The sequence below is a fragment of the Orbicella franksi genome, chromosome 9, assembly GCF_964199315.1.
Source record: "Orbicella franksi chromosome 9, jaOrbFran1.1, whole genome shotgun sequence".
Lineage (NCBI taxonomy): Eukaryota > Metazoa > Cnidaria > Anthozoa > Scleractinia > Merulinidae > Orbicella > Orbicella franksi.
In genome coordinates this window covers 21,963,065-21,988,216 of record NC_138153.1, presented here as the reverse complement: position 1 = coordinate 21,988,216, position 25,152 = coordinate 21,963,065, and the positions used below count along the sequence as shown (strand labels likewise).

The 25,152-nt window shown below is 42.0% G+C and overlaps 2 protein-coding genes across 4 annotated transcripts in view; one reads left to right on the top strand and one right to left on the bottom strand.

Annotated features, from left to right (window-relative positions):
* The window catches only part of LOC145497922 (phosphopentomutase-like), a 102,204-nt gene extending 84,783 nt beyond the window's left edge, over positions 1–17,421 (top strand). Inside the window, exon 19 of the mRNA XM_081477799.1 lies at positions 13,919–17,421. Within this exon, the coding sequence (XP_081333925.1) occupies positions 13,919–14,024 (106 nt within the window). The 3' untranslated portion in view covers positions 14,025–17,421. The remainder of the gene's footprint in view (positions 1–13,918) is intronic.
* The window catches only part of LOC145498013 (uncharacterized), a 66,962-nt gene that overhangs the window by 38,680 nt on the left and 3,130 nt on the right, over positions 1–25,152 (bottom strand). The window contains exons 2-3 of one of the 3 annotated variants that reach the window (XM_081477885.1): positions 21,995–22,141; positions 17,563–21,831 (exon numbers count right to left, since the gene is read on the bottom strand). The exons of 1 other annotated variant lie outside the window; for it this stretch is intronic. In XM_081477885.1, coding sequence (XP_081334011.1) covers positions 21,623–21,831; positions 21,995–22,141 — 356 coding nt within the window. In that variant the 3' untranslated portion in view covers positions 17,563–21,622. Of the gene's footprint in view, positions 1–17,562; positions 21,832–21,994; positions 22,142–25,152 lie in introns of those variants that run through there. One more of the 3 variants, XM_081477887.1, reaches the window with a different exon arrangement.

The following is a 25,152-nucleotide window of genomic DNA, read 5'->3' as shown; positions in this document are numbered from 1 at the left end:
CTGTGAAGTTCATAATAATTAATTTGCCTCAGCTAAGCGTTTGCCTGTGTTTTGGACATCTGTAAAATTTACAAAACATTGCCAGGTACGAAAATGTAAGAGAAAAACACAAAGTTTCATGTCTGGTGGCGATCAAGATCAAAGATGCCATTTTGAACATGCCACAACTCAAACCCAGACTTCCGCGAAAACCATTGGCGTACACTAAGAACTATGGGATTAGTTCAAGCTTGACCGCCATGTGATTCTACACGGCATGTAAATAAAGGTAGGATTGTTACAATAATTGTTGTCAAATTCTTTATTTCTTTACGATGGAGACAAAAATGGATGTGTTCTTGAGTAGTGCACTGAAATGTGTAGGTGAGGTAAACAGGCAAGCTCTGTACCAGACCCTTTGAAAGATATTTGCCCCGCTCTTTCTACATTATGCCATGAATTGGCAAGGCAACAAGAGATGAGTTTCATGAAATGTACTTTTGGAATCAGCTCTTCAAAGAGCTCAGTTTGTCCGTTCTTTTGCATGACAATCGTGAGGACAACCATTTTTCTTCTTCAAAGAAGATATATTGTACAAATATAACACATTCAAAATGGACTCCCACAAGAAAATTCAAAAATGGATGGAAACACCAGAGGCAAAAACTATAGAAACCGCGGCACAGAAGAGTGCATGGGCGGTGTTCACAAAAAAGTTTCTCAACATGGATAAAAGCAAGTTTGTTGCTCATGTTGAAGTTGATGAAAAAAATAACGTCAGCCAGAAATATTTTTTAGACAGCCCTACTTCATTGCAGAGCGTTTTTGGCTCGACAAAAATTTTTTTAGCGAACGGATGAAAAGTGTGCTCGGTTTGATGGGCGTGGTACGCTTTCCTTATCAATTGTCACTAATGAAAACAATAGCAGCATTGCCAATCCCACCTGTAGATTTCACAGAAGCAGCGCCAAGCCTTACGAAAATATTCAGTGCCCAGATGAACATCTACATGACACCAGACAGCTACTTCGCGACAAAATTCCGCAACATATTCCAGAACACCAGACTCAAACGCACCTCTGCGGCAGAATCAAAACGGTGGTTGGGCGGCCAACGCATACAATATTGGCCTCAACAACTCTACTTTGCTGTTTTCTGCACGACAGAGGGTTGTGGAATTTCTCACAATCTTTGACAGCGGATTGTCTCTGCCGCAACAAATAAGAGCTTTTCATACATTTCATGTGTATTTCACGGTCAGGCGAATTTTGTTCGAGGTGGGGGTATTCAGAGTATAAGTGCTTTGCCGGGAGATCCCACGTTCAATCAATACAATACGAGTAATCCTTATGATGAAGCTTCATACGACAGAATCTGCGATGAGTTCAGAATAAAGCCATCGAGCAATTTTCGCTTCACAAACAGGAAAAACCACGAGCTAGAAAGCGTATACATTGGCGCGTCAGGGCACGGAGCAATGAAAACAGGAACCTCTTATCCAGGGTTCAATAAATTCAGTGATGAAGGAGGGGCTGCAACCAAAGAGAACTGGATTTCTAACATACAGCCAGGTGTAATTGCGTCCACTCAGTATGACTGGTTCGCTCCAAGCCAAGGCTCTGGTTTGACGCAGGCGGTGCTTTCACTTGTTAATCAGTCAATCAAAGCGTTTACTGCGCCTTGGGTTCGGAAGTAAACATATACAGCAGTATTCTTGGCGAAGGAGGTGGAGGGAAAGAAGCCCAGAACAACGGAAGACGCAAAAAGACAACCAGACTTGGCCAAGAGCGTGCAAAGATATCAGCTTGCGGGATGAAGCAAAAGTTAGACTCAATCTTTCTGTGTGCCTTGGGGCATGGCTAATGCCCGCGAGCATGATCATCAACACAGAAAGCACAGTTGGCTATAACAAAAAGCTCAAACAAGAGATTTCTGGTATGAAACTCCGGGCCAACAATGCAATGAATCCAGGTGCAAAGAAGGCCGGCCTTAAACTAATAGCAGGAGGGCCATCAAAAATTAACCCGCCAAACAGCCACCCTTCAAACCTGATCAACAAGGCCACAAGCACTTCGAAAGAACCCCCTCCCTCACTCACACAAGAAGGGTAAAAAATAGAGCCCACTGCTTCGCAACAAAACCGCTGTCATTTTTGGTATGGTAGAAGTCGTGGCTTTGCTGTTCATGGCGCTATGTTAACGCCGCTTCTTAATGTATTTTTGAGTTATTTTTTATAAAAAATACCTCTTAGTCGACGCGTCAGGTATGTTATGGACAGGTCAATGGATTGGTGAGTGAGTGAGTGAGTGAGTGCGTGCGTGCGTGAGTGAGTGAGTGAGTGAGAGATGTACGTATGTCACACCAATCAGATTGGATCTACTATAAACAACCAATCAAATTTTTGAGTTACTTTTTCTAAAAAATACCTCTTAGTCGGCGCGTCACGTATGTTATGGACAGGTCAATGGATGAGTGAGTGAGTGAGTGAGTGAGAGAGAGAGATGTACGTATGTCACACCAATCAGATTGGATCTACTATAAACAACCAAACAAATTTCTTGTTGTAAAGGTAAACTGTATGCGAGAAGATTTGATCCCGATAGAGTTCAGAACGGCCACATTTATTCTTCTATAAAATGGAGGAAGTATTCATATATTGGGTTTACTTCGACATTTTCTGTGGGCAAGGCTAAGGATTTTAGTTATGAACGAGATGAGCCCTGAGGTTTGAAACAGTTGGTGAGTTAGTAGTATGCATATGGCACAAGATATTTTCATTTTTAGTTACAAAGGTAACTTGATACTCTTGTTTTTCACAAGGAGTAAAATCAATTACAGGTCACGAATCGTCGCTTCTAGTTCTTAGGACATGTTTTAGAGGAGACGAGACTATTTAGATTTGAAACACTTCTAACGAGTACAATAGTAAGTGCGGGTAATGATTGTTTTCTTGTTGCATGCAAATATATCGAGATATTTTCATTTTTTAGTTACAAAGGGTAATTTGACACTCTTGTTTTTCACACGGGAGTAAATTCGATTAAAGCTGACGAATCGTCACCAATCTTTCCCACGAGATGTTTGCTATCTTTAATTACAAATGGTAACTTAACACTTTTGTTTTTTATATGGGAGTAAATTCAATTAGAGCTGACAAGTTATCAGCTATTGTTTCCAGGAAGAGAAATCTGAAGTTTCTCATTAGCGGCTTATTTGTTTCTTGCCTTAACTGCATTTGTAAGAGAGACCAAAAAGTTCCCGAGTTAGTGGCTTTAAGATTCTGCAAATTGTAAATTTGTGACAAAAGAAACCAGGAAAGGGCTCAAATATTGCTGCAGACTCCGTGGCACCTAATGAAAGTGCAAATTAATGTAATCAGTCTTTGAGGAGACTTGTTCATCGATGCAGGATAGTATCGGCCAAGTAGTGTTGTTTACCTTCAATACTTCTCATTGAAACGCTTCCCAGTGGTATCAATCGATATTGTTGTGTATTAATTTTGAATTGTTGTATTGTTAACAACAAAGGTGGCAACAGAAAAAGAAAGTGGTATCCCGTGACTATCTGGTAATTAAATTAGTTCTTGTTCATCTGTGATAAGAAAATTTGCATTTTGAGAAAAAACAAAATTCTCTTTCTCTTTCTCCAAAGTGAGTTTGCAAACGCGTGAGCTCCTGGTTTCTTTCTACCACTCTGGCCTCTGCCGCTTCTTTTTCTGAGGGCGTGGCATTCTCATCTTGGATGATCGCCTGATCTTCCTCATTTTGGCGCTGCAGCTTGCTTTCTGACTCTTTCGGGTCATCTAACGGGTTTGTGCTGTTTAGCCTTTCTTCCATGGCATTTCTTTCACTTTCTTTTGCAGTGATGCTTGCTCTGAGTCTGTCGACCTTTGCTTGCACTTTTTCTTTGATTTATGCCTGTTTTTTTTGTTTGTTTGTTTTTTTTATGCCACTTCCTTTTTTGCATTTTCAAAGTCGGTTTGTAAATTCTTTTTCCCTGGTTTAGACTGAAAAGTTCTGCTTCACTTTCAACTTTGGTGCCTTGTTCCTCTTGAAGGGCATCAATCCGGGCTTGAGTTCTATCGATTCGTTTTCTAAGCTCTTGCATCTCTTGAGAGTTTTTTTTCTTTCTGCAGCAAGGGCCTCTGTCTGTTTTAATGGGTTTTCAGCTTCTAGCAATCTTTGGCGTTCTTCTCGGATGGTATCATGGTCGTCATCTATAATTTCTTCAGCCCATGGGCCAAGAGGGCTTGAAAATTTGTCTGTGAAACTTTTGAGGGCCCTTTCCATCAGCTTGAAAATTTTGGCACCTTTCTTGCTGAAACTAATTGGCCATAATTTCTTGAAGTTCACTCTCGGGAACCTTCTGATAAATTCTTTGGCCCTTTCAAGCATGGCTGGTTTGTCTTCCTGATGTTTGAATTCGGTAAGCAAAGGGGTTTCTTCATAAGAAGTTTCAGGCAGCCGAGTCTGCTCATGCTGCCTTGTTTGCATTTGTATTTCTTTACCACTGTGGTAAGGGGTGGACGCCGCACCCGGTTGAAAGGGCCTGGTTGTGTTGACCTCTTGTTCGTCATCGCCGTTGTCGTGGTCAAGGTTCCAATCAAGGCCATCATCTTGGTAATCAAAATCGCCACCACCTTCCACCATTACAATATTTATTTTAATTTTGTTTTTTAATTAGAAAAGTATTTACAGCTGTGTATATATTCGTTGAAGAAGAGATGTCCGTGCCAGAGAACCTTCGCCCAACGCCCAACGAAAAGACATTACATGCCATGAAGGCCAAAGGCATGAAGGCCTTTGACTGCACTGAAGCCAACCCTGGTAAGAGGCTGAATGTTTCTGTGCCTAAGCTGAACAAGAACGAGGTTCTTGTGCCTGGCACGCTGGTGCTTCGCTTTGACATTGACTTTTCTGGAGGACACACCAACAACTTTCTTGTTCAGAACGTCACGCGTGCGCTTGTTTACAAGTTGTTTGTGAAGTTTGGGGGCACTATCCTTCAAGAAACGGTTGATTACGAAATCTACAAAACCTTTGAGGACCTTTTCCTTCTAGGGGAAAAGCGAGACAACATGGTGCCTGAGGGAATACAGAGCGAGGATTTATGCAAGATCCATTCAAACTCGGGGGACAAGAAAACCTCGGGCATCGCCGCTGAAAACAAACTGAACAAAGTTTACAGAACCAAATATTGCATCAGGCTAGACCATGATATCCTGACTGACCACGGTGTTTTCTATCCCCAGGCCCTTTGCAATGACCTCGTTTTTGAATTCAGTCTTGTCCCAGCTTCACGAGTGGTCAAAGGCTCTGACCCCACAAATACAAATACAGCTCGAATACGAAGTGATCCAAAGCAAGACACTCGTAGATGAGGTGCACAGCGTTTACTCCAGTGGCAAGGAGTTTGCTTATGATCATGTGTTTTGTCATAAAGTGGTCCCGGTTGTGAAAGGCACTGACACAAGGCTGAACATCAAAGTCAACACCCAAAAAAGGTCAATGAAAGGCATCCTCCTCCTGTCCATAGAGCCGTATGCCACAGGCACAAGGGATTCAGAAAAATACATCTTCCCCAACCTGTTGAAAGTCAGTTTCTTGTGAACCAGCTCTGTGGCCCCTTCTGTGGCAAGTTTGATAACATCATGCTCATCTGCCCGGCATTCCCTGAATATAGCAATGGCAGATTCCACAGACACGCAAGCCAACTCTTCGAGTCAACAAGTGACTTCAAAACTTCCAACCACTAAACCAGCAAAAAACCCACAACGAGTGGCTGCGGGAAAGGCCATCGCCGAAAGAATGAGACTGGCTCGCGAGGTGCAGAAAGAAGCCGCATCTGAAGCTGCTGTCATTATTTCAAATAACAAGGCAAAAGAAGCTCCCAGCTCTTCAAGTCAGCCCCTCTTCGTCAAACAAACACGCCCTCAAATTCTGTCGGTGAAGACACAAGAAATGTTCACACCACCAGCCAAGGCTTAGTGTTTTCAGCATTTTGGTTTCAATGATTGGAATCTGCCACAAACGCGAAGGGATCAAGCAAGTTTTCACCAAGAGGACACCACAGACTCCGCCACCATCACCAACAACAAAGCCCTCGAGGAGTCTACCGCAGCCTAAAAAAGGCGTCCACTGTATGGATTGAAAAAAATAATTAAACATTTCTCCTTCATTATTATATCTGATATGGTAACAAAAGTTGACATTCTAAAAGTTTTCATCAGCACTGCTCCCATTTTTGTAATAGGGCTGCTTTGGATCAACTTCAACAAAAAGGTTTTCAAAACGGTTCACCATCTCATTTCTGCGCTGTTCAACTTGTCAGAAGAAAGACGAATATGTGAGGATTGTTTTGAATATTACTCAGATGACGAGTCTGATTTAAAAGAAGAAGGGCACTTATGTAAGACTTGTTGGGCATGCCAGTGACGAAGTTTTTGTTTTAAAAATAAAAAATGCGACTTACATGTCTTCTTCAAAGAAACCATGTCTGACGACAAGTTTGTGAAAACGATCGTGGATGCTGCCACTCTTACTGGCTTGACTACCAGCATCGGCTGGATTGCAAAAAAGGTGGTGAAAGAGAACTTCACCCCTGACCCCAGCAACAACGCCATGAAGTATGCAAAGTTCACAGCTGTCATGGCTGGCTGCATCACACTGAAATAGTATCTTGAAGAAAAGATTCTTCCACCAAATTGAAAAAAATAAGCATATTGCTATATGATGGCCAGCATTGCAATGATGATCAGAGGTGCAGTTCTTAACAGCGCGGCTTTCACCAGCGGCAACTTTCTTGCTAAATATTTTGTCCGGCAACAGCGGAAAGGCTGCATTAGAAGAGAAAATGCGGCATGACAAAGCTCTTGAAGCTTATCAGGCCGCTATGGCCAAACACACACGTGACCGCCCCAAGCTTCTTGATTGGATCAACACCAACAGGAAAATCAAAGAACAGGCAAAGCAGAACTTCACGAACACCAATTATGCATTCAAACTCTACAACCAGGCACACCCAGACCAACAAATTATGCCTCCCAAAGAACCCCAGTTCTTTGACTTCTAAGAGCCAAGTGAGCTACAGAAACAAGGCGAGCTGCTTTTTGTGGGCAGCAGCGCACTCACTCTTGGCTATGCCGCTTTCCGTTTTCTTTGAACTTTCGCGGGTGTAAAATAATGGACACCAAGCTCACCAAAGTCTACTACAGTCCTAAGGGCTACTGAAAAGGCATCTCTGCCATCAAAAAATTAGCAGAAGCTGCAAAAGTCCCTGAATAAACTGTCAAGCAGTGGCTTATCAAACAAGCTCTCTGGCAGATCGATCTCCCTGCACCACGCTACGTTCCTCATCCAAAATTCAAGGTATCATCGCAAAACGTGGTCCACCAAACGGACCTTCTTTTTCTGCCACACGACAAGCTTCCCCACAGCCGCCAAATTTACAAATACGCGCTGACCGTTGTTGACGTCGCCAGCCATTACAAAGAAGCTGAGCCTCTGACCTTGAAAGACTGCTGAAGTTGCGAAGGCTTTTCAGGCGATTTACAAGCACAGCCCTTTGACGTGGCCTCCACTGCTGCAGGTTGACCCTGGCCACGAGTTTTTTTGAAGTGTGACCAAAGAATTGGAAAACCACAAAACAACCATTCACCATGAGTGCACCGAAATTCACAAAGATCAAGGTATTGTTGAGTGGTTTAACTGCACGCTCGCTGAGCGCTTGTTCGGACATCAGTATGTCGTAGAAATGCTCCTGCCTTCTGGCCAGCAGTTGACTGCATGGGTCAAAAGGCTTCCCGACATCGTTAGCACTCTGAAAAATGAGGTCACTCACCTAACTGGCAAAAAACCTGCTGTCACAATCAAAACGAAAGGTGTTGTGGCAAAACCTTCTACTCCTTACTCAAGACATGTTGGTGTGAACGAAAAATAGCTCCCCTCCAATGGAATGTTTGCTTTCTCTACCAGCCTGGTGAGCTCGAAGGTGGGACTAAAAGGGCTACAGATCCAATCTGGGCTTTGAAAGTCTTCAAGCTTGAAAGAGCTGTGACCAAACCATACGAGCCTGTTCCTTCCTTTTTGCACGATGGCCCAAAATGGGGGTTTGTCCACAGGGAGCTGTTGGTTGTCCCGCCAAATACACAGCTGCCGCCCGCTCATGTCATGTGAAACTTGATCGGCTCAGTGTGAATCCCATCCGGCAGCACCCAGCATTTGTCATAATAGGTGCTCAGCCCCAGCTTCTGCTGCTCATAAGTGGCCATCTGACTGTTAACCATACGAAATCCTCTGTCTTCTGCTCTGTCGGTGCTGCCAGGTGATGTTATTCTGTCAACATGCCCTTCATGCTGAACTTCTTTTTTTGCTGTCTTGTTCATCAACATAGTAGCACTTCGAACATGGCCCAATCATCCTGCTGCCTTCACATTCCAGTTTGGACAGCCCCGGGGTATGCCCACTCCACTTGTCCCATGCAAGCCACTGCTTCTTTTTTGCCTCGAGGTCTGCACTCAAGTCTAGGTGAACGATGTCCTTAAGTCAATCAGCAGAGATGGCAATGTAGTTGCTGTCTGTGTCCATCTGAATCAGCTCAAAGTCGCGGCGATCAAGATACCGATCCAGGAAGTCATAGTAGATCTCAAGCATTCTCTGCTTTGCCAGCTGATACACAGCAATTCTGATCTGGAATGGCCGATTGATTGTGATTTGCCGCTTCCTGCTTTCAAGCTCGTAGGCTTGCCCGAACTTGTCCAGATTGCTGAAGTATGCTCTGTCCACCACCTTCTCATCCTTTGTGTAGATCACACACGTTTGGCGCTCTAGTGCTTCAGTGAGTTTACCGTAATCGCTGTTTCCCAGCAGTTTGAACACCTCAGAAAGCAGGGCTTTGCTCTTGTCCACATCCCTGCTGCGCTGAGCCTCTGTCACCTGCTCCACAAACCATGTGAAGATCTTCATGGCCTGATAGTCGATCGTGCAATGCACAGCTTTGATGACTGCACCATGTTCCACATACCAACGCAATAGTGGAGCATACAGCAACAGCTTTTGTGCTGAAAATGCCCCTATCAGCTTTTTCCCGTGACCTCTTTTTCTGCCAGTGTGCTGCAGGTGATCCTTCATGTGTTGTGGCACAACTTCACCTAGGATCTGTTTGGTGAAGAAGAATGGCCGCACTTCTTCAAACTTCGGCCACAGAGGTTTAGGAATTTCAATGTCTACTTCTGCAAATCCGAACCAAGTTCCAGCTTTTAGACATTCTGTAAACATGGTCGCCGCGCCTGCTGCATTTCATTAGTGCATGACCCTTCCTTCCCGCAAGGCATGTCTCTCAACATTGTTGACAGATAGAGAGCGTTGGCATTGTAGCCGATAATTCGCTTACAAACTCTCGGGGGTTTTGAACCAGTTCGGTCTTATACACGTCACACCAGCTTTGTGATAGCGTTTGAACACCAGGTTTTGCCCGCCCACAACAGCTTCTTTCAACATTGTGTAAGCCTCTTTGCAAGGGCTATGAAGCTCGGCGCGTCGCTCTATTGTGCCTCATAGGAGATAATGCAAGCTCACCCAGGGAGACTGACCGCATCTTTCAAGATGTCAGTGCCTTTGTTGGTGTAGAAGGCCCTCATCTTTTCCAAGGCTTCTAACCCTGGCACAACATCAAGAACGTAGTAGCACAGCCAGTCCGTGAATGTTTGCACCCCCTTTTCTTTGAAGATTTCCTTGCGCTCTTGGAATTCTGAAAGACTGAGGACATATCCACCCTTTAAAAGTGAATACCATGCTGGGTAATCTGGCACCCCTCAATAATTCAGCTTTTCTGCGATATCAAACCACTCATAAGGAAGCCACGATTTCTGGACAGAACAGCCGTACGCTTTCACCCACTTTTCGTAGCTGGTGCCTCGGCCTAGATAGTTGATAATGTCAATGAAGCGGAAGCCGTTTGTCTTGATGAACATCGTCATGTTCGCCTTTTTCCCCACGTGGACTTTGGCCATAGTGTCGGCCAACAGCCCTGCGAAATGTTCTTTGATCAGATTCAGGTCATAATGCCCACAGTTGAAATCGAGAATAGGCACCTGGTCACACCATTCCACAACTACTCTCTGCTGCTTCCCCAGAAACAGACCAATATCTTCTGGCATGAACTCCGCTCTGACCAAGGTCCGAATGTTTTTCCCACGCCTCTCCAACTCTTCCATGAACTTCCGGATCAGCTCTTTTAGGTTGGGGTCACAGATATGCCTGGGCGCACGGTCAAGCGTGTCGCTAATGCTCACCGAAATCGGGACATAGGCGTTTTCATACGTGAGCGCTGCTGTGACCTCCTTTTTCTTTGTTTTGTCATGGTAGGATTCAAAATCATAGAAGATGGCATGCGGTTTAGTTCGCGTTTCCTGTTGTGGCAGAACATCTTGAGTTTTTTTGGTCTTCGCACTCCCATTTCTCGATGATGCAGTAGCCGGCTAAGCGGAGAGCTCTTGCGCGTTCCGCTGTTGCAAGAAATAGTTTTTCTCAAGTTTGACCGTGGCTGATAATTGTGCCTGGGGCATTTGGAAAACACTGAAGACACCCATGCCAGTGGCAGCCGTGGTATTGGGACACGGTCCTTGATGTCGGGTCATAGCCATCCACCGGTGCTCCAACAATCCACAACTCACCGCTGTGGCTGCATAAAGCATGATGGATGTGCTTTCCCAACAGCTTGCTTGTGCACTCAAGCCAGCAGATCGATGATACGGAAGCTTGAGCTTTGCCGTAGAAAGCTCTCTCACAAGCTGTCTGCAGCGCTTTGACCCACTCGTTTGGGCAATCAATAATAATTTTCCTTGTGCACAGGTTTCAGTGTGTCTTTGAAGGTGACAAGCTTGTGTGAAGCGCGCTCAACAATCAATGCACGCGTAAAGTTTTGCTAGCTTCTTGATGTCTTTGATCAAAAATGCGTGTCCATCATAAATCCCAATCGTCAGTATTTTCTTCAGCTTGTCAGTTAAATTCTTTCCGAAGTGCCATAGAGTTTCACCGTTTTCCTGGCACTCGGGCTCATAGAGTCTGATGCCAAGACAATCTGATAGCTGTTTTCCCTGATTTAGTTGCTTCTCGACCTTATCCAATTCATCAAGTGACGTTCTTGGAATGTCGTTTGGTGTTGTTCTGCGGTTTAAGAAACTCTTTGCGAACTCTCTCGCAGCCTGTGTACTCCGATCAGGACGTGCCCCCTGATCAACAGCAATGCAGTACCAGAGACACAATTTGTCATTAAAGGTATCCAGTGAAACCATTTTTTATACACGCCCGCGCGCAAGGTTGCGCAGCCAGTCTGGCAACGGCCCCGTGCCTAACAGCGGCTGCCTGTCAAGCACCACTTTTATTTTAACGTTAAAGAACCTTACAAAAGTCCACTTCGTGTTGGGCCTCTCGATGTTGTGAAGAGTTGTCCGTTCATTCTTTTGTTGATTCAACCATCTTCCTGCCACAGCAAGGCTGTTTATCCAACAAGAACCTCGTTTCTGTTTATAGAAAATCACTCTCCTTCCGTCTTCGTTGTTCACAATTACGTATGAGTAGAAGTACCTTAGATAAAAAGCCCTATTCACCCTTTCTCTCAATTAACCTATAATAGAAGGCGTAAGGTTTTGTCCCAATCTCCTACTAAAAATCAGTCTCATGAAACGCCGCCCCTCTTCCTCGCCCTCAAGCGCGTCATACAGCCTAAGGAGCTCATTCTTGTGTTTAGTGACTGTTTGATATCCATGAGGCGGATAGGGGTCAAACTCTTTAAGAAGCACTTGCCTTCTTGTTTCTTTCTCCCTCCTTGGAGGCGCAATTGGTTTGCCTCCTTTAGAAGGTCTAAGGGGTTTCAGTAACCACTGCTTCACTTTTTCTGGAATTTGTTAGTACAAAATGTTATGGACCACTTCGTGAAGCCGCTGCCTTTCCATTCCTTTAGTTATAATAGGTAACCGTAAATGTTAAAATGAGTTTTGCCGGGGCGTGTGAGTAGGTTGGGGACTGAATAGATACTGGCAAATTTTGAGCCGTTTTGCCCGACTCGCCGGCGAAGCTTTGGGAGCCGGCGAGCGCGCAAAAGTAGTAACAAATTTGCCGGTATCTAGTCAATCCCCCACCTACGAATAATGATATTGGAACTAAAGTAGGCAGCAATGAAGTGAACAACAAAATTCGATCGCTTAAGTTTGACTGATATCGGAATTTATTGTAATTTTTAGTTCTCTGTGTTTATAGTGTTATACAATCAGTTATTGTACATTTTTAGTTTAATTTTTAGAATATACTAGGGCCGTGTATTACCTGTTGACTAGCTGATTAGCTAAGCGTAAACCCCACGTTAAATAAAGTATCGTATCGCATCGTCTTGATTAAGACATTCAAAGTCAAATAGCACACCAAAAAAACAGTTGTGGTGTTGAGTTCTGGTGAACCCGAAGTTGTGAATAATTACTTTTACCCTGCAAAAAATCAGCAAGTGCACTTCTGTACGTAAAACCTCGTAGTTTCTAGCTGCCTATATAGAGTTAGGGTGAACCTTGTACCTGAACGTTCGAACTCGTTTGGATGAGTTCCGCCGCAAGGCATTTGCGACAATGGAAAATGTGTTTTCTTGAAAAAGTGGCAAGAATAACTACTTAATAACCGAGAGTGAGGTCGTTACGGGAAAGTCTCAAACTGAGGCCTTGCCGTATTGACCGAGCGATAGCGAGGTCAATACGGTAGGCCGAGGTTTGAAATTTTCCCGTAACGACCGAACGGTCGAGGTTATTAAGTTGTTTATTATATGGCTCATCAGTAAAGAAAAAAATCATTCGAGCGGAAGTCGTCAATTTACATCCGGCGATGCGCGCGTTTACCGGTTCATTCATCGTCTCAAACCTAGGGCAAAACTACACAGTCAGTGAACTTCGCCACTGTATTACGTATTCCGTTAAAAACACTCATTTCTTTACGGGAGAAGTGACTGTCACAGCCTCAAAAACGTATTTTAGTATCATGGTACCACAAGTTGATGGGGGAGTTTTTCCGACTCTTGTGGCGAAACGTCAACGCATATAGAAAAGACAGCAAGTGCTTCAAAATTGTCCAAACCAACCGTCTTTCGGTGAAAGAAAATACTAATGCTTCAGAATGCACTGCTCAAAATAAGCTTAACTCGATCTTCGCATTCGCTTTCGACAACATATCTTCGCCTTCTTCATTCTGGGATTTATGGATGAACTTTTCAAGCCTTGTGAACGTCTGCAGTTATCAGAAACACTGCTACCGACAGAAACCGCCCGATTGTTTACATCTGATGATCCTGGAAGCTGATTTACACTTGCTTGTGTCAAAGCGAGGGAATCTATTTGATGAGAACTTTGACGGAGTTCAATACTTCGGTAATTGCTGTGACTAAGATGATAACTAACAAGTTTCTTCGTGGTGTTCTGCTCAGGATGCATGACAGATCTGCCGATGGTGTTTTTTACTTAGCGATTTTAGCTTTACTTAAGACTCGGCAAACTTTGATTGTTTTTCACTAGTGCCCGCCAAGGTTACCGGCTAGTAAGTCATCTCTATAAATTTTATTAAAGAAATATCTCTAAACTTTTAGCTACTTACATTCTCGTACTGATTTTAATCGGCTTTCATCGCTTATAAATGCGCTTGAATTTTCAGAACCGGGCTCTCCCTAATTTGCATAATCTGTAATCGGCCCGTGGGCATTACGGCTGCATAATGACCGCTCAGATCTCGCTCTTAGCCAATCAGAGCGCGCGTTATATCGGCCACAAGCCAAAGCCATATAATAAAGTTGTGTTATGCACTTGAAATGATTGATTAATGTTTTATTGGGGGGACAATGAAGCCATCTGAATAAGAAGGGTCGGCCCGCTTGCAATGCAATGAATTTCTTTGCTTTCTTTTTTCAGTGTGGACATTCTAGCTGCTCACGAAACTCTTCAAGCCATTGTTAACAGAATGATTAATGAGTATTTACAGCCTGAAGTAAACAATCTTACTCCAAAGCAAGACTAGTGACTTCTGGCTTTCCTTGCTTATGAAGAAGACATAAACCAGGCGTGCAGCAAATGTCTTGGTGTTGATTTCTTTGGATTTCAGTTGATCTGCTGATCGTAACTTTCTTCGTAATTGACTAGTGTCTTGATTGAACCAAAAGTGAAATGGACCATGAAGATTCACTCGTATCTACCTTATGATGGAGTATATATTTTATAACTAGGACAAAATATTGTTATTATAATATAAACAGATGAGTAGATACAAACATCTAAATGGAATTTGTACGGGTCAGAAATTTCAACAACTGCTAGTAAATTATTGCGATGATTTCTCATTTTACTGTACCCAAAATTACAATTAGTTTATCAGAAGCCTAGTTTACTGTCCTACTTTCCTGTAGTACCAACTCACTGATCTGTTATAGCCAGATTATCGGACGAATTATGGTACAGACCTGATCCGCCCGCTTGGTAAACTTTGTTTGGTCGTACCTTGGGAATTTTGGCTCGACTGACCTAAATACGAACCATGCCTCGACCAGCCTCACCTAATCTGGCGCCAAGGCGTACTAATCAGAATGAAGTGAGTGAGTGCCATTGGACTGCCTTCTAAGCTCATGGAAGACTACGTCATCCATGAGAAAAAAAGTATAGGTACTATTGAAGTCTGCATCTCTCAAACATTTAGTAGGCGTTCGATTGACTGTTTACCGCAATGACAGTAAATGGGATAACCCCAAATTTCCGTTGAATGGAGTCGCTCATCCAACTCCGGGATACGAGTAATGTTTTCCCAGCATTTTGCTCAAGGAAGAAGAATGTATGAAATCATCTGGAATAATGAAGTCTTCGCGTCGCATTCTTGGGCAAAGCAACAAATAGAAATGGTGGCCGCTGGTTGTGAAAACAAGCTTTGAACGTAGCACGAAAATCCTGAGTTGTTAGCGAGGGTTGGGCAATCGATAGACATCTGTCTCATTATATAGTTCGTCTAGCGTCTGTTGAAGGTTCTCCATAAGCCCAGACGATTGATTAAACTCTCTGGTAGTCTCTCTGAGACACTTCTTATCACTTCATTGTACAAGCAAATGAAGAAGTAATTCCAAAGTATAAATAAAGACAAAGAGACAAGTGTGAACTGAATGCGGCGTGCAGATACATTGCTCTCGTTGCTCCCGGTCACTTTCGACTCAAATCAGCCTGGAGCAAAGAGTTCCGGCTGTATTCTGGATTGGAGATGATTGCTGCGAGGAAACGAGAGCGGATCACTACCCTATGACCATGGCGACAGGTGTCTTGAAACTCGCGAGATTCTCATGATGAAAATAATCCGGTACCCCGTTAACTAAATCACACCACTCGGATACGAAAACGGCAAAAAAGCCAAAGAATTCAGGAATTGGATCGATTGTTTCTGAAACGTAATCTTTTTATTGGCATACGGTCGAAATGGCTATTCTGGAATAATCCAGAATATATTCTCTTGGAATAAGGATAACAATGGGGTGACAGGCCTACACAACTCCTATCCACGTGTAATAGCCGCTTTGAGAGTTTTGCTCGAACTAGTATATCTTTGAGGACCTGCCCCTTATGTATTGTACGATAGGGGGATCTTTGAATATTTCGCTAAGCAATAATCCTGTTTTTAGGAGGACATTTCACCAGAGTAGAGCCTTTAGAGGTCATAGGTCTGCGTAGTTTCCGCTGTTATTCGCGTGTAATTTGTTGAGTTCGACACCTCTGTTTTTGGCCACGTGCTACTTTTTTTGGCTCATTTGATTGCAAGATATGTTTTAAGCTCTCTAAATATTAGCTCTGGAGGAACAAAGTTTGAAATATTCCGTGAGCATGTTGGTTACTTGCATTTTGTATTATTACGCCGGGCCCGGCTGTTTGATTTACTGTTGCAAGTTATGCTGCTTGTTATCACGGGTGTCATATTTATCTTTGTCCGGCTTCGCCAGAGATAGCTGTAGCTTTCCTTGTTGAAAGCTGAGTCTGTCTTAGAGAGACGTTCTTATGCTTCTTGCATCAATTTCATCGAGCTTTTTGTCCTTCCAGTTTGTTCGTTCTGGAGTTGCAAATGTAGATGTTCACGCGCAAGTCTGTGGACTGTTTTGCGTGTTGTTTATGATATTGTGTGGTTTTGTTCAGGCAAAAGCTCTGAATTAAGGAGTTCTTCCTGTGATTGTTCATCCAGCTCCACGTTGTAGTTGTCATTGCTTTTATTTGCGATGTTGTCAGGTTTTCTTGAGACTGTTAATACGCATTTCGTATGTTTATCCTTTGTTTTTAGTGTAGCTAATGTACCCCCTGGACTCACATGCTGGTGGCAAAACTACCAATCACAATCAAGAATTCTCGATCCGCCTTACGAGTATATAATACCAAAAAAATATGCCAGGTGCGGAGTGTTACCGAGCATTGGTCTCTACCACTCCCTGTTATCAGCAACTGATGAGATCCAGAAGGATCGAAACCGCGGTCTTGCCTGATCTACAAGGTTACGAGCCTCCTAACAAAAGAGGGACTATTAACAGTCTCAAGAAAACCTGACAACATCGCAAATAAAAGCAATGACAACCACAACGTGGAGCTGGATGAACAATCACAGGAAGAACTCCTAAATTCAGAGCTTCTCTCTAAGACAGACTCATAGCTTTCAACAAGGAAAGCTACAGCTATCTCTGGCGAAGCCGGACAAAGATAAATATGACACCCGTGATAACAAGCAGCATAACTTGCAACAGTAAATCAAACAGCCGGGCCCGGCGTAATAATACAAAATGCAAGTAACCAACATGCTCACGGAATATTTCAAACTTTGTTCCTCCAGAGCTAATATTTAGAGAGCTTAAAACATATCTTGCAATCAAATGAGCCAAAAAAGTAGCACGTGGCCAAAAACAGAGGTGTCAAACTCAACAAATTACACGCGAATAACAGCGGAAACTACGCAGACCTATGACCTCTAAAGGCTCTACTCTTGTGAAATGTCCTCCTAAAAACAGGATTATTGCTTAGCGAAATATTCAAAGATCCCCCTATCGTACAATACATAAGGGGCAGATCCTCAAAGATATACTAGTTCGAGCAAAACTCTCAAAGCGGCTATTACACGTGGATAGGAGTTGTGTAGGCCTGTCACCCCATTGTTATCAATGTGTTCTATGCGTGCCATTTAGGCTGAACAAGAGCTTCGGGGCGATAAATGAAAGGTGCTCTTATATATTCCTATACCACAAGCCAAGAGCATTTCTGAGTTCCTTCAAAAGCTAAAGTGATTCGACAAACAACACTTAGTGCAGTACAGGTAAGCAGTGAAACGAGTACAAATATTTCACGATATTTGTACTCAAATAACTCCAGTTGTGTCCAGATTAACAGGTTTTCCATAGTCCTTATTCGTTTTGAGTGTAATGTAAACGTTGGATAGTAATAAAATCTTATAATAGACATTTTTAATAGTCTTATAAGAAACGATTTGGAAATACATGAGACAAGAAATATATATAAATATATTTCTTGTCTCATTTTGTAAAGTGTGTGAAAAAGTTGTTTGTCCATTAGCCGTTTTGGTGTTCTTTTTAGACAAACTAACTTCCGAGTTAGGATTTCGAGTTGGATTTCGAGTTGGATTTTCGAGTTAGGATTTCGAGTTGGATTTTCGAGTTAGGATTTCGAGTTAGATTTTCGAGTTAGGATTTCGAGTTGGATTTTCGAGTTAGGATTTCGAGTTGGATTTTCGAGTTAGGATTTCGAGTTGGATTTTCGAGTTAGGATTTCGAGTTGGATTTTCGAGTTAGGATTTCGAGTTGGATTTTCGAGTTAGGATTTCGAGTTGGATTTTCGAGTGAGAATTTCGAGTTGGATTTTCGAGTTAGGATTTCGAGTTGGATTTTCGAGTTAGGATTTCGAGATGGATTTTCGAGTAAGGAGGCGGGGTTTTTTTTACTAGTAATCCAGCTGCAACGAATCGGCGTGTTTGTCCGTAAACCGTCTCGTAGATTTCCAGTCCAATACAGCCAACAAAAGAATTCCTGTAGGGGTGGGGTAAGTGTTTTGCCTTTTTATTGCGCGTAAACAGCTACATTTGAATCACGTGGTGCCAGAACGACCAAAAGGAATAATAAACCTATACATCGAGCTCGAGAAACATAAGCTCGAAGTAAAGCTACGGCGTCTCAGAAGAAAAATGTACGAGGACAAATAATACAATATCCGTGATAACAATCTACCCACCATACTTGCAAACAGTTTTAATTACAGCCGGCCCGGCGTCACAATATAGAATGCAAGTAAGCAAAATTCATATTTCGTCCCTCGAAAGCAAACACTTGGAGACTTAAAAACATATCTTGCAATATAAATGAGCCTGAAAAAAGGCATAAACACATGGCAAATTACAGGGGTGTCAAACTCGACGAAGCGACATGCAGATAAGAGCGGAAATTATGCGGACCTATGACCTCTAAAACTTTTGCTATAGCACGGTCTTACGGCTCAACTCTACTTAAAATTCCTCCTTACAACATAACATGAAGTGCCCTTCATAAACACGAGTGAAGCAACAAAAAGGTCGATCGACCGAACAGAGAACGACAAATGTACAAATGTCACTAACCGTAGGAGACGTGTAGGCTTGTCAACGCCATTTTACACTGATGTCACTGATTAGCCATCGAGTGCCTAGAAATCTAGAAAAACTGCCGTTAAAAAAACAAAAAATAACGAGGTCGAGCTTCAAACAAATAAGGATCGAAAAGTACATTATGCCATTCGCTAGCTCTATCTTGACCAATAGGAGTCGTGTTTGGCCTATCAGCCATTTAAATCATCAAACCACAAAAAATTTATTGGAAATCCCGCCAAAAAAATCCCGCCAAAAAATCTAACTCGAAAATTTAACTCGAAAATCCAACTCGAAAATCCAACTCGAAAATCCAACTCGAAATCCAACTCGAAATCCTAACTCGGTAAATAGGCAACCTCTTCTTTTCATACTGAATACTAATAAAGGTTGTTTTACGAGTATAAAATGGAGACACATGATAGAGTATTTTATGGTAGTAATTTGACAAGCCCAAATATGCAGCCATACTATCCCGCTGTAGAACTCTTTTTATCTTGAATTCCAGTGGTGTAAACCTTCTAAAAGTCTTGTCATATCTGATCTTACTTGGGGTACCAAAGTTGTATTTTTTCATTTATCTAGTAAGTTCCGTCGAGACTGTTTCCTCACTTTTCCAGACCTCGAAAGACTCCGCTGCACATCCCAGATGAGAGTTAGCATATAATCGCAGAATTTGCGCGGCTGCGTTTCCTTCGTTTAACGGTCAAAGGAAACCCTTCTGGAGGTAGAAATGACACAAAACAATACTCGGCCCTGGTAAAATTGGACACTGAGGCGATAAACCAAACTTCCAAGCCTACATTCCTTCAATTTTTTAGTTCCGAAATATGCCACAGTACTACATTGTAATAGTTCAATTGTCGAACCTATTTTTTCGTGTACCCTTGACCTTGCCATGGGAATACTGATGACAGAACCGGTACCATACAATACAAAGTGGAAGAGTAATATAGCACGAACGTAGTAGCGTAAGTATTATACTAACAAAGCTGACTGAGATATTGACCAACTAGTTTACCTAAATGGTACAAAATGCTGCCGAAGGGAAGGAGGATGTGAGGAGTGTTAATGCAGAGCAGGGTTGTTCCCATACAGAACTCAGGATCGTCGGTAACAGTTACAAACTGTATCATATAAACTCTTGGTCTTCGGCCATCGCAGCGTGATTAAAAATACAACTGAGACAAACGGTGATAAGCATGTTAAAGACAAGCATTTTATGAACTTTACGTTTCGTATGCTAGTCAACATACACTTTCAAAAGTATGACCGTTAAAATTTTTTGAAAAACTTTTTATACTGTATAAATGGGGGTCTGGAACCTAGACAGAAAACATCTGCAGTAGCAATTTTTAAGCTATTTCAAACGGAAACTGTCTATAAAGTGACACAGTGAAAGCTTTCCTAATAAAGTAAAAGCGGAAGAGTGATCACGTTTTGAAAGGGCGTTGAAATGTTCCGTTTTCCGGTCGTGAAGTCTCCGTTTCGTTTTCCAAAAGTAAAAATCATTTCAAGGCCCTTTCGAAACGTGATCACTCTTCTGCTATTGCTGCTCACGTTAAAACAACTGGTTACAATTAACATCAAATTGGACCATTTTGACATTTTGGCGTCCGGCAAAACTACCATTGTAAGGTTAAGGAGACCTTGTTTATTCTGGAGTTGGAGCCAGCATTGAATGTCAATGTCAGCAGTGAAAAGCTTTTATTTTATTAGGAAAGCTTTCACTATTTTACTTTACAGACAGTTTCCGTTTGAAACGTCTTAAATTTCTGTCTAGGTTCCAGACCCCCATTCATACAGTATAAATAGCTTTTCGAAAAATTTTAACGGTTATAGTTTTGAAAAAGTATGTGACTAGCATACGGAACGTCAAGTCCATAAAAGACATGTGTTAAGAATCGAAAAATTGTAATAATTTAGCCACTTAATGATTAACTCGTTGCCCCGGTGATTTTGACGAATTTACCGCCTTGTTGTATCGTGGGCGCATCTTGACACGTGAATTAAGAAAGAAAGGATGATATGTTGAAATTTGTGAGACCTTGCGGTTCATTCCAACATGAGATTAAAAGGTAAAATCAATTGCTCTGTGTGACGACTCCTTTAGATATTGACCGTTCTACCGATTGAGAACAACATGTTTCTAAAATGTTTATCACCGCTGTTTTTGTTATACTTTTAATCAAGTAACAAACTGGTTTAATTAACTTCTCGGATTACAGCACTCATTACATTTTTCATTACTCTCTTACGGACAAAAGTCGCGCTTTCATACAAATACACCCGGAATTTGCAGAAACTTCTCTAAATAATTAAATAGCGTTGTTGCAAGGTTTTTGAATTCGAATGTAACATGGGGAATAGAACATTCCACAAGGTTTTAGGTCACGGCTGATAACTTCCAGTTCGAGAATTTCAGTAACAACAAAAAGTCGTAATTTTACCGGCGTCGACAAATGCAAAACCAGGACCGGACCGGACCGGACCGGACCGGACCGGATCACGGACGGGATGACGGACCGGATCACGGACCGGATCACGGATCGGATCACAGAAAAAAAAAAGTTTTAAAGAATACAAATTCCAAAAAAATCAAATCGTTTACAAGATAATAATAAATAAAAAATAAAAGTGGAAAACTAAAATATGTTAAATGAAAATAAGAATCCCGAATTTGATGCAAGTAATGGCATGTTAATTATAGAGAATGACTGAAGGTCATTTAAAGAGCCACATAAGCGCCCAATTTATGACGAATTTAAATTGTAATGAACAGGCAGATGTAGTTATATTTCAAAGTTACTTGGCTCGAAGCTTGCGTGAACCTCCCATTCTCGTTTTTGAAATTGTTGTTAGTATCACCCAACCAGTGGACTAATGCAAATCCTGCATTTTGATTGGCTACGCTACTAGAGGACTATTAGGGACCGGTCGTTATTTATCGCCTGAGGGGGGGCTGAGGATTTTGGGGAGGATCACATGGTTTTCTGAGAAACGGAAGGAGGGATCAGGCGTAATTGACAGGCACAAAGGGGGGGACCAGAATAAAAAAATGGAATTTCTGGTGGTGGTGGGATCTCCTTTTCTGGTGATGCTGTGTTCCTCAGGACTTGTAACTGCCCAGAGCGTCCAAATGACAAAATCGCCTGCTTGCGCTTCTTAGGAGCACTGGCGGGCGTTACACCTATCAATCACATTAGAAATGTTTGCTATAAGCCTGAAAAGCACTGTCATGGTATGAAGTATTGCGTTACGATGCACCATGTTGCGTTACGTTTAAATAGTTCATGGCTATTTATTTAGAGACCTTCAAAATAACCAGCTAATAAATTATGACTTTATAATACCTTCACTGTTCGAATCTCTTTGCTTTGATTCAGCTTGTATCTGAGCGAAGAAACGCCTGAGACGGCGAATTTGTATCTTGTTTAGTCCAATGTCTTGCTCAAGAGTTTCGTCATCAACGTCCAGAAAATGTCCAACCTTTGCAACACCTATTTGTTTGAAATTGTCTGTGAAATTGTCCAAGTCAGCTAATTTTAAAAGGTAGTCAATTTCCCTATCCATTTAGAAGGCTAACAAGACGAATTCTGCGCCCACGTTTGATAGTATCGGCTTGCATGTTAAAGTTTAAACTATGACACAACAATCAAGTTAATATATCACAACAATAAAGCATTAATTACTGCGGAGCGAGCGTAGCGAGCGAGCAACAACATAAACAGAATTTAAGAAGAATATATAAAAGGGTATCCAAATTCTCGAATTCATCACTTTTTACCAGAATGCATCGCATTTAACCAGAGTGCACTGCGCCACTTTTTACCAGAGTGCGTTGCGCCACGAACTACAGGAGGACGCCTTTTCGCGTGGATTCCAGTGAGAAAGATTAGTGGTTGTGTTTTGCTCTGATTTACCTGTAAAACGATGTGAAGGAGATTGTGCCTGCTTTCACAACTCTTGCTTTTGTTCTTAATGCATGCAGTATGTGACAGTTTGTAAATCTGGACGATTGTGACATCTTAATTTTAAACTTAGTATGTCATTTCTTAGCAGTCTCGCCTACTTGACCGAATTCTTAAATGAAGAGAAATCGTCGCTCCTAAAGCTTGCAGAATAAGTAAAACAAACGAAAATCGTAGAACACGCTAATTTCATATATGCTGCGATCTATTCCTTTTCATCCAAACATGAATTTAAGCTAAAGCTTTAGCATTTTCACACATCGCGATGGACGCGTCCTCGCCATCCATGTGTCATCATGCATGAAGTTGTAGATGAATCACTGCGTAAAATATGTCACTATCAATAGAATGTGGCGCAGCATTATTATCTTTTAGATACCCTAGTATATAAATAGAGCGCTGAGAAGACTTCGGACGTGAAGTATATATGAAATAATTCATATTTGAACTGCGGTAGTAGATGAAAGTGAAGTATGATCATCGCAGTAAATTTTCCAATTTAAGCAACTGGAAAGAAGAAGCCTGAAAAAAATCAGGGCTTCAACGGGATTCGAACCCGTGACCTCCGCGATACCGGTGCGATGCTCTACCAACTGAGCTATGAAGCCACACATTGGGAGCGAGGTCAATTAATTGAGTTCATATCTTCCCGTGAGTGAAATGATGTGAAGTATATATGAAATAATTCATATTTGAACTGCGGTAGTAGATGAAAGTGAAGTATGATCATCGCAGTAAATTTTCCAATTTAAGCAACTGGAAAGAAGAAGCCTGAAAAAAATCAGGGCTTCAACGGGATTCGAACGGGATTCAACGGGATTCATATATACTTCACATCATTTCACTCACGGGAAGATATGAACTCAATTAATTGACCTCGCTCCCAATGTGTGGCTTCATAGCTCAGTTGGTAGAGCATCGCACCGGTATCGCGGAGGTCACGGGTTCGAATCCCGTTGAAGCCCTGATTTTTTTTCAGGCTTCTTCTTTCCAGTTGCTTAAATTGGAAAATTTACTGCGATGATCATACTTCACTTTCATCTACTACCGCAGTTCAAATATGAATTATTTCATATATACTTCACATCATTTCACTCACGGGAAGATATGAACTCAATTAATTGACCTCGCTCCCAATGTGTGGCTTCATAGCTCAGTTGGTAGAGCATCGCACCGGTATCGCGGAGGTCACGGGTTCGAATCCCGTTGAAGCCCTGATTTTTTTCAGGCTTCTTCTTTCCAGTTGCTTAAATTGGAAAATTTACTGCGATGATCATACTTCACTTTCACGACTTCGGACGTTGGAAAGCAAAGGATGGAAGGTATGGCAGAAAAGCTTAGCAATCCGGAGGACAAAGGTGATCGCTATGGACAGCATTCGAACTTAAGTATTAAAGGTACCCGAAGACGATGCAATAACGAGAAGCGCAGTGAGCGAAGGGCGAGGACTGAGCGTCTTGTATCAGCCATCGGCAACGATCAGGTAAATCAAAGAAAATCATTTAGAAAAAATATAAAACTATTAAATGTTGTCTGACACTTGCTGTTGCTAATGCATCATTACCTAGGAAACAAGTGTCATTTTCTTCGCAGTTTGAATATGAAACTATGAGTGAAAACAGTATAATATACATTTTGATCAACATCAAATGGTCGAAATGTCGGACATTAATTCGCGGCCGTTGTTTAGGCTCGTCACGCAACGCTCCCATAGGAGACTAGATATTGGAAGAATGCAAATACTGGCATTTTAATCACTTCAATTAGGGTCTTTGCTTCCGATTGACCTCGTTTTCATTTGCAGCTTAGGGGTACAAATACTTTTATGATTTGTAACGATATTTACATTGATATTTACTGAAAGCGACAGCGTGACACTACCAGAAGTGAAACCAGCGGGATGTTTTTTACTTCAAGAATTAGGCGATCATGGCCCCGTTTGTTTGATAACGCTATCCACCGATAAATCACTATCACCATCGTATCTGGGTAAATCGTTGACATCCATTTTTCAGCCCCATAGCTTCGATATAATCAAAAGCTCCTTCGAGCTACCTCATGGTATGTGGTAATTATTCTATGAAGTGCTGTCCTTTGCCTCTTTTGGAACTAAGAAGTGTTGCATTTGTAAGCTGTTAAGTTGAAAAGTGCATCATCTTAATAAGCAGCCATTAGTTGAGCATGTTTATAGAAATAAGGTCTTCATCTAATATTTATATAACATTTTGACAGGAAACACTGGTAATCCTTTTAGTGTCTTTTTCTCTGTCTGGATTATGAACATCAGCAGTGCAAATATTCTTTTGACAATTTGTGAAGATTTCATTAGTTTGCACATCAGCACTGGATGTGTTAGGGTTTTGAACAAACTCGCCCCACTCTTCATGGGTTGCGAAGTTATGCCATCTACCCATGCATTTTGCACTTTTATGCCTTCAGTTTTAAATAATTCACTAGCGTCTACAAGATATTTGGCTGCATTTATACTTTCTTAGGTCTGACAATCTGAAACTGATAGTGATGCTTGTAACCAAGTCGCC